Below are 12849 nucleotides of genomic sequence, written 5' to 3' on the forward strand. Positions count from 1 at the left end.
CACCGCAGTATTACGATGATCATGGCGAGTCACATTATGGTAAGAATTCTCAAAGTCCACGGAACCGACTGCCACCTGAAACAAATCCCTCGGGTCAGTTGCAAGTTACCCAACTGCAAAGCACCGCAGCTTGCAACGTTGCCAGTTCAACATCATTGCCTTCATTCAGCAAAAATCATCCATCGTCATCGTTACAGCAACCCGAGTACTTCCAGAGACAATAACCTGTCAACCCAACTTTTTTCTATTCGAATAGTCAAGGTATTGAACCAATACGCAGCAACGTCGCACAGCAGAACACTAATTTTGTTGCGACGAATCCTGAGACATATTTAAACCAGTAAGCATCGGTGATGGTAGTCTCACATCACCTATTGCAACTGGATTAACCCCCCATGAAATTTTGTCACACGAACGTTCGGAGGCCTTACCCACACTTTTATTACCTATAATTGACAAGAATAAGGAAGACAATGAAGAGGACGCAAATACGCAAGAAGAAACGCGAGAGCAGTTGGAGGAGTTCGTCAGAGCGCGCCTTCACCTCGCCGCGGAACGTCGTAGAAGAGGACAGAAGAGAACACGCAATGACAAACTTAATATTGGAGATCTCGTTCTGAAAAAGTCAAATCCTATTAGTAATTTATGGCAACAAGTTACCAAGAAACTGTTTCTCCTGTATGAAGGACCATTTAGAGTGAGCGACATAATCAACGAGAACTGTTACACCTTGAAGGCTTTGGACAGCGAGGAAGTGATTGGAAATTACAATTTAACACAGCTGAGACGCTACAAACAGTATGAATTGCAGTAACTTATAACATCGTTGAATGTTTGTTTCAAGGTGGTAGTTATGTTTTAAGTGAAGAAAGGGGTGAAGCAGAATTGTTTATTTGATCATTAATTATATTTGCATTTCGAATGGATAAATGTATGTTGCATCTCTGAAGTTATTAAACATTGGAAGCGGCTATTTTGTTTGTGTTCACTGGATAATAGAAACCAGTGAGGACATCTTGGCGCACCGCGCTGTCGTAGTTATTATTTTTGTCCACTGAGCAATGTAGGCCAGTGCGGACATCTCGTGCAGTGATTGCATTACGTCGATTTTAGTTGCCCACACCTAAATGGGGTAGTGTGACGTGATTAGCTTCAATGTTAAGTATTGAGCGATGCCACATTTTTTTTTCATGAAGAATTTTATGGAAGATTTGAAATTTTGTTTTTTTTCTGCCAATTGCCTAATTCACAACGGACAACATATCTACCATGAAACTGATATTGCTGCAAGTCTAATTTAACTAAAGAGCTGGCCCACAAACGAAGAACAACTGCTAGCTGTCAATGGAATGAGTACCTCGAGATTATTTCCCACTAGCACTCCTCGTATATTGCTTGTCCATGAGTTAGTCGCTATTCTCTCATTTATACTTGTTAGAGTTGTCCTTATACACTCGTTCTAACATATACTCCAAAACAATGAAAGCGAAAATATTGATTTCTATTTGTTTACTTCTATTGTTGAAAGAGATTATCCTAATCTGTATGATGTCCTTCTCCATGCTCCTGTTTATTCTATCGCGTTCTTTTTCTCTTCTTCTTACCTTATTCATGTTTTCATTACACAACACGACATATTACCTACAAATCAAGAACTTGAATGATGTTGCATTTATTGGTATTTAAGTGTGATTTTCATTTTTCGCACGCCTTGTCATACAAAAATAGGAAATTGTTATTGGTAAAATAATTACTAACTGATTTTCTTTATCTAATATGCAGTCATAAGAGATACTTAAAATAATAAAATAAAATGTGGTTTCAATATGTTTAGAAACATCCTATATATATAGTAGGACTGTAAATATAAGAGAGCATAGTTCTTAATGAATTTGTTGTTTTATTCATATTACATGAATTAGTGATGCAAACTTTAGTGTAGACGCAATGTTATGAAATTTTAAAACTGAGATGACAAGAGAAACGGTTAATGATAGGGAATTGTCAAATTAACCTACACCGACACCCATTGAAATAGGTGAACATTAACATTAATTAATACAGCCTCATTAGGGAGTGAAGTGCGTGAAAACGATCGTTGGTATACGATATGCTACTTCGATGGTAATTCGCTAGCGAGTGATTAAGGTCACCGTGCTTCGATCTACACTCATATAAGTACAAACTTCATCTGTTAAGACTTATCGACTTTTTGTAAATTATGTGATTTTGTCAGCGAACCAGTACGTCCGAACAGACTATAACAGTATTAAGTAACAAATCAATTTTATTCTTGGTACAGTTGTATACAAAAGTATTATGTATGATTCATGTTGTCAATTGATGTTGAAAAAAAAATTTGCATCTTTGTTTATCATCTCCATAAACATAAGTCATGTTATGTTATAAGGGTAGTAATATATGATGATGTCAATTGTAATTTTATGTGTAATACCACAAACATTACAATCAAGCACGATTGCTTAGAAAACATTCAAAAATGAAAGAGACTGACATCAAACAAATTGCATAATATTGTCTATGTTTGTCAATTATCAATTTTAAGAGTAATCAAATGTTTTTCTTTCTTTCAAGAAGGTATGAGTTAAGAAAATTTACAATAATGTTATGTCATAAATATTAAAATTTTCTTGAAGCGGCTCTGTAAACATTTGGACATGTTTACATGTTTATAATTATTGTTGTATCTTAGCTTTGTATTTTATGATCTAAGTAAAAGTAACTATACATTTTTATGTAATGTATGAAAATGCTAAATTGTACATGGTGCGACGACCCAGATATATTCCATAGTTCATCAGTTGACATAGATATTTGGGATGTTATTCTTCTTTGTTGAACATTTATTTGAGATGTATTGTTCCGTTTATTACTGACTTCGCATCATGTAGATACTGTTAGCTATGGTCTTCGAGTATTGAATTCTCGCCAGGTAAGAAAAGAGGTTGTTTAATTATTCTTCCTAGCTGAGATGCTCGCTGGTCGGCATTTTCGGGAGGAACGAGGGACTTAAGTTTTGAACTGCGGAGCGAATGGACGTTCTCTGTGCGTGTGACAGTTCCTGGGTTCGGGAATTGCGCGCAGAGGACAAGAAGATACGTGGCTACCGCGTAATTAGTTATTTTTGCAAGTCTTAAGTGAAGGTAGTCTGATTCTTCGTCATGCAGACAATAGGGAGTCGCATTTCGCAATTAATTTTACTACCGCGTCGGGCGAATATCCGTCCTTGCAAGACTTCCGATCATCTTCATGCTGCAGTTCCTGTCTGCGCTGGTGAGACCTGCCCAATCTAAAGATTTTTCAGCACACCCGGAATGGCGTCAACAGTAGCTGTCATCATCAGTATTGCTACTGGATCGTAGTTTAGACTTTCTTTCACAGCAAGACTGCTCGTATATCCTGGAAAGCTGAGGACGAGATCAGTGGTCCGAGAAGAACGGAGTTTCAACTGCCCTCCCCTGAACTAAGCCGGACTATTTTCTTACGAATAACTTATTTATTAGCTAGATGCTCATGAAATTCAATTTAACCCTGAACATTACTGGCATTAGATATAGGTATCAATGGGTCGTCGCGTGCTAGGAAAATTTGTATAAAGTTTAGAGTTATCAAAGTTATCATTTTTTTGTCTTATCTCCTTATAATATTACTTAATAAACTATGATGAATTTAAATGTTGTAAATTTATGAACCCGTATGATACTATTTCACGTTGACCTGATACTAGATCACACACATCCATTAACATCACAAAATAAATGAAAATATTTAATTACAGATGACCCATCAATGTGGAGCGGAAAGCAGTAAATTCTTATTCCAATACATTAAACACAATAACGTGGGTCTGAAATCTAGCCTAAATTTGATAATACATAGTTTAAAAAGCATGAAACAAAACATAAACAAAAATAAAAAAACCTAAATAGTTAAAAAAAAAAATTGCATTCACCTTTTAAGTTTAATATAACTAGTAATATTTTTGTCCAAGTGTAAATAAAGTAAATAAAATATAAAAACAGAACACAACAAAAAAAAAATGAAATTTTAATACAAGTAACTTACCTAGGCAGCGTAGGTAAATATCAAATTGTTGAGTCTAGATCTGAATTGATTTCCTGAGGAAAACTTGCAAACTAGACACAGCCGTCAATGACGGTGACGTCTGGCCGTTCAGGTCACCGCACTTGGTCACGCCCTGCTGGTCCATATCACTCACTGCGTGACTCGCGCAGTGGTTAGTACACTGTCATCAAAACAACTGTAGTACTGAGGCCTTGTGAGATAACTAAGTCTGTACGTAATACTTTAACAATATTAGGCTAATGATGACTTGGTTTTCATATTTTATATAATAACAAATTATAACCTCACTAGCTATTTTGAGCTGTGGAATGTAGGACACGCAGGACCGGGAGAGATGGAGCCAAACAGAAGAGCGACAATGAAAGTATGCTGTTGTAGAAAGGATAGCTGCTGTTAACTTCCTTTTTATTTTATTTACTTAGTAGTCCCCGGAATCTATGATGCTTGGATTAAAATATTACTACTTATATTAAACTTAAAAGGTCAATACATATTATATTTTACTTTATAGAGGTTTTATTTTTGTCTGGGATTTTAAATTTAAGTTTTTATAAACTGTTTTTTTTTTTTTTTTTCCTTAAATGTTTTGTCTCTTGCATTTCTTGTGTAGTTTTAAACCAAGCCTAAGTCTCCTCGCTGTGTTCAAAAGCTGGAGTGATTTCAACTGGCTGGAATATTGTTTTGATTCTTCATTCCCACAATCGAAGAGCGTCTGAAGTTTCAAGGGGACTGCAGGAACAATATTGTTACGATTTACTAAAAACAAAAATAAAATAATAAATCCTTATGGGAAGAAAACTACGGGTATGTAAAGGGATAGCCCAATTTAATATTCTACTACACAGTTTTATTTATCGCCAATATTTACTTCATTAACAAATAATCTTCTAAAATGCCTAATAATCAATTGCACTTAAAAAAAATGTTGCTTCCCCAGTCACTGGTTTCTTACACACCGCACACGTCGCTGGGCCGCACCTCTGGCGCAACTCTCGCCGCAGCACCCCTCGTGGACCTCCGTCGCCGAGGACCCACTCGTCGCCTCGCTCGGAACTTCACTCGGGACTCTCTCGCTCCGGAAACTCTGCCGCGGGAAAACTCCCCGGAGGCTCACATAGGCCCAGTGGCCTTCTAGAATTCACGAGCGCGGCCGGGGCCAGTCGCGTGATTCCGCGCCGACACGCGTCGGCAGCTGCGCTGGGAGAGGAGGGGAAGCGCGACCCAGGCGCGCACGGCACGGCTCATGTTGCGGCGGCCACGTGTCAGCCAGCGCGGCACCTGCGGCTGCCGCAGCCCTGCTTGCATTCGTAACAATATTTAAAAACAATACGTGCATTTAAGTAACCATTTTTTGATTTGCTGCCAAGTGGAGGGCTGTGCAGGCCCAACCAAACCTATTGTGCTAATACTTTGCATTTCTGTTTCTTCTGGTCTTTGTACCTGGTGGTGAACCGCTGCTCTGTTAGATTATTGTTGTTGGGCAAGTGTTTTACCAAGCCAGGCCCATTAGGCAAACATGCCTCTGGGCTTCTTGTGGCAGTCCTGACAGGAATACGTGCAGTTTTTCGTTCGGCTTGAATGGCTTGAAGATCACTCCCAACTGCTAGGAGTCTTCAATCCATGACCCAGTGTACTGTATTTCCAGAAGCATTATAGCACTTTGTGATTGCTCACTGTCTATTGGATGCATTTTTAACTGATGTAAGAAATCTTGCCAAAGTTTGTTTCATTTAATTAAAGAGCATATTTTATATATGTATCTTTTTAAATGTTTATGTCCTTCTAGATATGAATTATAAAGTCAAAGCTAACATTTCATACATACTTTACTATACTTTTATATAATTTAGTATCACAACTTATTAGTTTCAGAAAAGTATTTTATAAACTTTGAAATACTTTGCTTTGTAGATTAAAAGTGTTTTAATATAAAACCAGTTTTTTAGGGGTAAGTAATAAAATTTTAGGTATGTAATTTCATAATCTTGCAAACTAATGACAAACAAATTGTTGTGAAAAAGACATTCATTATTTTATGTTAATTTATGGTTGTAACATGTGCATGATATAGTGAGGCCCGCAACACTTAAGCTCGATTGAAGAAACGTGATACACTACTAGTCTGTAGTCTGGGGCGACATGAGAACAGCGGACCCCGGGGCAGGACAGGGTGAGCACCGGTGGGCCCGCAGGCGTGGCGGTGTGCTGCCACCCGGAGGAGCCGGGCCGGCTGCTGGTGGCCCAGAAGAACGGCGTGGTAGGCCTGTACAACATGGACACGGAGAGGGTGGTGCTGTGGTGCGACAGCCTGGCGCCCCTCATGTCCGCGGACTGGGCGCTGGCCAACAGCTGCTGTGTGGCGGCCGTCGCCGCGGGAGACCTGCTCTTGTGGGATCTGGCCACCTCCAGGTAATTACAACAGTCGCACATCGTGGCTCAGGTTTTGCTCTATGAGACTTGGATATTGCTTAGTGGCCATTGTAATTGCTATCGCAATGGGGGTTGAAGTGTTGGTCGAGGTTTAGGGCGCCACCACATGTGGACCCGGCTACTCTGCTCTCAGGGCCGTGTGTGGCGAGGCCCGTTTCCCCCTGCAGCACTGACAGGTGCGTGAAGCTCCCTCCTCTCGCAGCGCTCGCCACTCACTGCCCGTTCGTCCTCGCTCGGCAGCTCTCGGGAGCGAAGCACTGACGTCACACCGGCGGTCGTAGAGGGTGGCGGTGAGAGGGGGGAGGTGGTGGCACATCGGGCTCAGAATTGCTCAGAATGTCTTTCTATCATTTTTTATCAGAATTCTTCCTGTAGAGTAAGATAAATTCATTATTTGATTATTTTTTGTGTCTGTGTCCACTGTTTGTCTTGTTTTTTGTGTCTTGTTTGATTGTTTTTCTGTGTTTTTGTAATGTTGTGCATACCCTTGCAACCTATTTACTCTTGTGCATCCCACAATTATAATAAATAAATAAATGTATAATAATGTTTAGTAATGTTTCAGCGTAAAATATGTACAAACTTTCAAAAATGGTAGTTTGCTGAGATCTAATGTAAAACACGCATTTTGACAAGTTACATAATTACAATTACTATCCAAATAAAAAAAAATTATTTGCTTTTTTACACACATTTATTAAAATAATCAATAAAACACACTGTACTGTTTGTGTGTATGCCAGGTGTAACATCATAATACCTGTATTTTAATGCTATAATTGTAATTTATGTTAGAATTTTAAGGCTAAGATGGGAGCACATAGAACTTATTTTGTGTGCCCTTAGTTTGTGTCTTGAAAGATGCAATATTGTTTAGGGAAATCTGCTCCTGAGGTAAATAAGGACACATATGAGAAACAACACACAGTAATTTCTAAGTCTCATTTCATGCGTATGCTGCAGAGACATTACAGATTGATTTATTGTATTTTCAAGAGTCCTTGCAACAACATAGATCATTTTAACTGACATTTAAGAAGGCTTAGCTTTATACAGACTATTACTAAAATATTAAATAAAGGTTAACTCAATTTTTTTTCAGTGATAATGCTCTGCATTATTAATCTTTACCTTCTTATAAATGGTGTGGACATAATTGTCTGTTATTTATTGCATTGCAATGTGTATGATCATGTAACTTCACAAAACAAACAAGCTAAATTTGAGAAAAATTTTGTTTGAATAAAGTCTGTAAGATTTAAGTGACTTAGATTTGTATATCAATGAGTGTATGACAATGTTCGCAGGCTTTCACGGCCACTGTCTGAAGTAGCTGGGCTCCTGGGTCGTAGCCGTGTCCTCGGCGTCGCCATCGCCAGGGAGCTTGCTGGCGGGTACCTGCTCCCCGACGGGCGACTGCAACGTCACCGAGGACACGGCTGCAGCCCAGGAGCCGAGCTAGTGTAAGAGTTGGTGGACAGAGGTGCGCCTGGTGTGTGCAGCCAGCCCGTGGAGACGTGGCGTCTGTACGGGGGCGGCGGCCAGCGCGTGCAGTTCTCCCGGCTCAGCGAGCAGTACATCGCCACGGCCGGCCAGCCGGACCACCAGCTCAAGGTCACGCAGGCCGACAGCAACACCCCGCTCCTCACTCTCAACCTCATGGTGCGTGCCTTTCAACTAACTATCCCGACTCTGAACCTGTGAGTTCAGTTCTTGGTATCCTGCCACTTTACGCCTGGAAGAAAAGAAACAAAACCAAATTATGGTTTATACGTGATTCTACTCTAAAACGACCTTTCGTGGAGACCGTAGAAAGTGCGTTATGGTTCGGCCTAGTGAATGTGCGAGTCCTGGCTCTGGGTTCTCTGCAGTGTAACGGCACTGAGAGACTGGTTCGCAGCTAGCTACTGGGTCTCCCTATTTGAGAACCCTTGTTCGAGAGTCGAGGTTGCCACCCTGACTGGTACAACCTCGCCGAACCTTAAATGCTTTGAGCGACCAGGAGTGTCTTCAATCCTAACTTCATGTCTTGCTTCATATTGCCCCTAGTCTCCCATAATCCTAGCTGCTATTATCTGCTCATGGCTTACTGGAATTGAAACAGATTCGCTGCATTACAGGAACTCTTAATTGGTCGGGAGTAAACAAGGCCACCTCTTCATCTTGAATACGCAGTACCTGTCCTTCCATGTCAATAACGAATCCATATTGGTTCATGATGTCTACTCCTAATATTACCTCATCGGTGATATCAGCAACAAGAAAGGTCTGTGATAATGTCCAAGTTCCAATCCTTACCTCCAGATCCAGCTGTCCATGCAGCTGTTCTGAGTCTATGTGGGATGGTTGTTCTCTTCAGCTTTTCTCTACTATTAAACTTAAAACCCCACAACGTTGGTGACGATTTCCATAAATTTAATTTGTACCAAAGTTGAAAAGTCAAAGGCTATAGAATCAAATACATTTAACTTATATTTGGTTGAATTAACACAATACTTAAATGTACTCTGAATATTAGAATTTGAGTACAGGATTATAAATTACTTCCGAATTCTAGGGTGCCATCTAACCTTCACAACCTATATATAGGGACCCCAGAAAATGGTAAATAAAACTGGCTCATTTCGGTGGGAAAAAAATGACAAAAGCGTTGCAAAAAATCTGTGTAAAAATAAGCAAGCGGTGCAAAAAATCAGTGTAAAAATAAGCAATCAGTAGAGACCCCAAAAAATTGTGAAAAAATTATGCCAATGGCGGTATAAAAAAAAACCTCATAGCGGATAGGCACTACAAAGTAGCAGACTCTGCCGTACATCGGCCCACTTTGTCTGTCGTTTCATCACACAAGAATACAATCTGTTTGTCTTCTACAGCATGCCTTACTGCTTCCTTATTTGCCTGGCCAATTTTTGGGACACAGGTTTCTCCAAGAGTTTTGGCTGATGGCAAATCCCCTGCACCTAAAATGTATACATAACTTACAATATACTTATAAATAGGAAGCATTTATAAGGTTATCGCTGAAAATATTAATGGGCTAATTTACTCAAAACAATTCTTAGCCAAACCTAACCTAACCTTTTCAAGATTACTGCTGGATTACAGAGTCAAACCATCAATCAATCAATCAGTCAAAAATATCTTGTGGTGTGCTCACCATTTCACAATGCAATCCATCCTATTTATGTGTTTGTTAATCTGAGGTACTTGCATATTTATTTGAAGTAAAGGTAAGTTGGGCCTAAAGGTAAGTTAATCGATAATATTGTAGGCCTACATATGCTTATGAACTTTTATTAGAGGGGGAAAACATTTCTAAATAAATAAGGCTAACCTTCTTCAACATGGGTGTTAAACCATTCCCTCATAGCTGGATGATCAGCTTTTTCCAAAGGAATGTTAACTTACAGCATCATATTAACAAAATCAGAAACAAATTCTTGTTTTCTGCACTTTCAAGCTTGTTTGCTTTATTCACCCTGTCGCCTATTGAGATTAGTTTAGACACGGTAGAATTTGCTTGACAAAATAATTGTCTTTTCTGTTTTGTTTTGTGTGTCTTTTGCACTTTTTTTGTGTGTCCAATCAACCCGCACGTTGCAGAACTTGCACATCATAATTTTGTCCCGCTGATCAAAAATATAAAACCCATCCGATTTGATCTCTCCTTCGCGATGAAACATTGTCAAAGTTTTCGGTATCTTAATCATAAATTCAATTCTATCACATAACTTACAAAATGTGGGCGGTATTTGTAAACACTCATAGATACATATGTGCACGCAAAAATGACTGCCATCTTAACTCCATGCAATAAATTAGGTTAGAAAAATCGACACCAGTGCGCCTTGCGGCAGAAACAACCATTATTCAAAACACGAAAACTGTGGAGTCAATTTTGTTATGTTGGTAGTGCGCACATATTGATTGTTGACATTTGTTACATTTTGTTTTCATTTGCGATGGCATTATTTACTGCTTGTAAACAAAGTAATAAAAATATGTGGATTTCAGTAACGTGTCATAACGAAGATAATATCACGGCACTAGTCTTTCAGTCTATGTTTATTTCACGCCTATGTTTATGATGGTGTAAATAAATAGAACTTGCGACATAAGGGCATTATTTTGTGCGAAAAAGCGTGAATTTCGCGACAATGTCGAAATCAAAGGAAAGTCGCAAAATTTGTTTAAAGTATCAAATTTTCGCGTTATTTTGTGAATTTCGCGCTTCAGCATTTTTCGGGGTCTCTACCTATACATCACTGACCTGTCCAGCCAAAACTACCATGAAAACTAAATATTAATTTTGTCAAACCTATATTTATAACACTACTCTCTGGCCAGTTTTCATTACAAATATATGAATGAATACTACTTCAAGCATCATAATCGGTCAGCAATATTTTAACACATAAACACTTATTTACATAACTTTTCAAGATTACGCAAGTATAAAATTTGATATTCCGTCCGATTTCCATCGGTGAAGATTAGCCAGATTCAGTTAGTGATATAAGTGAGTAGGTTAGTACAGGGATGCCACCAAGAATGGTTATAAAATCCTGTATTAGACCATAAAAAATCCTGTAAACAGGTTTTTCATTCGCGCCTAATTTTTTTTTTGCAGCTAAGAGACAGGAGAAAACAAAGTATTATAAGCATATTTCTTCAAAAATCAGCTTTTCCTTCTTTCCAGTTGCATAAACCTACTTAAAAATAATAATAATAATGAATGTAGATAAAAAAAAACTCATAAGTTTACATGTAAAGAGTTAAGTACAGTAGAATCTCGTTATAAAGTACATCAATAAAGCCTCAACTTTTATACTTAGTAATGAAAGTACTTTATTCTGAAAGTTACCTTTAAAATGTAGTATTTTTGAATTTTTAAAAATAAAGTAATAGGGCAGGCCTGCAGATTTCACGGATTTTATCCGTTTTCGCGTATTTTTAAACCTCTAAACGGATTGCCGGATTTTGAACGAATATCACGGATTTTAAATAAAGCTAAGCACAAAACTGCACGAACGTACGTTTGTAAACAAATACAATATGCATAGACACATTCAACATGGAGCGCAATCTTTACACGTTTTAGTGTTGCCCCAATGGGCAAAATCTTTAAACAAATAGCCATTAGACACACTGATATTGACTATCGATATTTCTCATGAAAGAATTTTTACCGCTCGCGGCAGAATCGAGAACCAACATTCTCGACACAGCAATGAATCATTGAAGTTCTACGCCTACCCATACCGTTTTCTTCTATGGCCGTGTTGAATGTAAACAGGAATCTTAACGATGAATACCACTTGTTTATGTTTGTTAACTTTGTCTCGAGAGAAACACGTCGTCGCTTCAGCTATTTATTGAAACTGAAAATTTCTTAAGCAAAGTTTTTTTTTGATCGTAGCCTCTTGTGCGCGTTAACGATGAATAAAAAACAAAAGACATCACCAGAAAGCGTCCCGTTCAAACAACATTATAAACGGGAATGGGAGAATGAACTGAAATGGGTGAAGCCTGGGAGTAGTGTTTTCCAGGCGAAGTGCACAGTTTGTAATTCTATCCTTTGCGTTTCCAATGGAGGGTTGAAGGATTTGCACCGTCATGGCAATACTGAGAGCCACAAAAAAAATCTCAGATGTGTTGAAAAAAACTCTTCGCTCACACACTTTGTGATTAAAGATGATAATGGGAGTGTTGATGCGGACTTGTGGGCTAACTTTGTTTGCGAAAACAATTTGCCCATGAACCTGAGTGATAGTTTCACTAAATTAGTACCAAAAATGTTCCCAGACAGGGACATTGCTAGAAATTTTTGTTGTGGTCGCACAAAAACTGGCATGATCATCCAACAGGCATTGGCTTTTTCCGAAGAAATCGTCAATGTCATGAAAACAACATTTTTTACACTCTTAATTGATGAGTCTACTGACATAACAGTGCACAGGCAGATGATTATTTTGGCCAGATATTTTGTTAGTCAGCAAGTAGAAACACACTTGTACAAGGTTGTCGCTATTGAGGGCAAAGCAACTGGTGAGAACTTATTTAATCTTGTAAATAAGTCATTTCAGAAAGATGATATTCCTTGGAAAAACTGCCTTAGCATGTCATCAGATGGTGCAAAGCCGAAGTTTTCCCAAATGTAATTTCTGATGGAGAACACGATTCTCTGAATGCAGAATTTTTTGATTACATGCTTTGGGACTTACCTGAATCCATTTGTCCACACTCAGACGCAGTTGATGTATTTTGGTACAAAGTTTTCAAGTACGAGGAGAACGGAAAACCACGTTTCTC

General features: G+C 38.7%; 1 protein-coding gene across 1 annotated transcript in view; it reads left to right on the forward strand.

Moving 5' to 3' along the window:
• Positions 1-12849, forward strand: part of LOC134535701 (nucleoporin Nup37) — a 77600-nt gene that overhangs the window by 10406 nt on the left and 54345 nt on the right. The window contains exons 4-5 of the mRNA XM_063374897.1: positions 6300-6516; positions 8040-8199. Of these exons, the coding sequence (XP_063230967.1) occupies positions 6300-6516; positions 8040-8199 (377 nt within the window). The remainder of the gene's footprint in view (positions 1-6299; positions 6517-8039; positions 8200-12849) is intronic.

Source organism: Bacillus rossius, chromosome 10 (assembly GCF_032445375.1).
Source record: "Bacillus rossius redtenbacheri isolate Brsri chromosome 10, Brsri_v3, whole genome shotgun sequence".
Taxonomy (NCBI): domain Eukaryota; kingdom Metazoa; phylum Arthropoda; class Insecta; order Phasmatodea; family Bacillidae; genus Bacillus; species Bacillus rossius.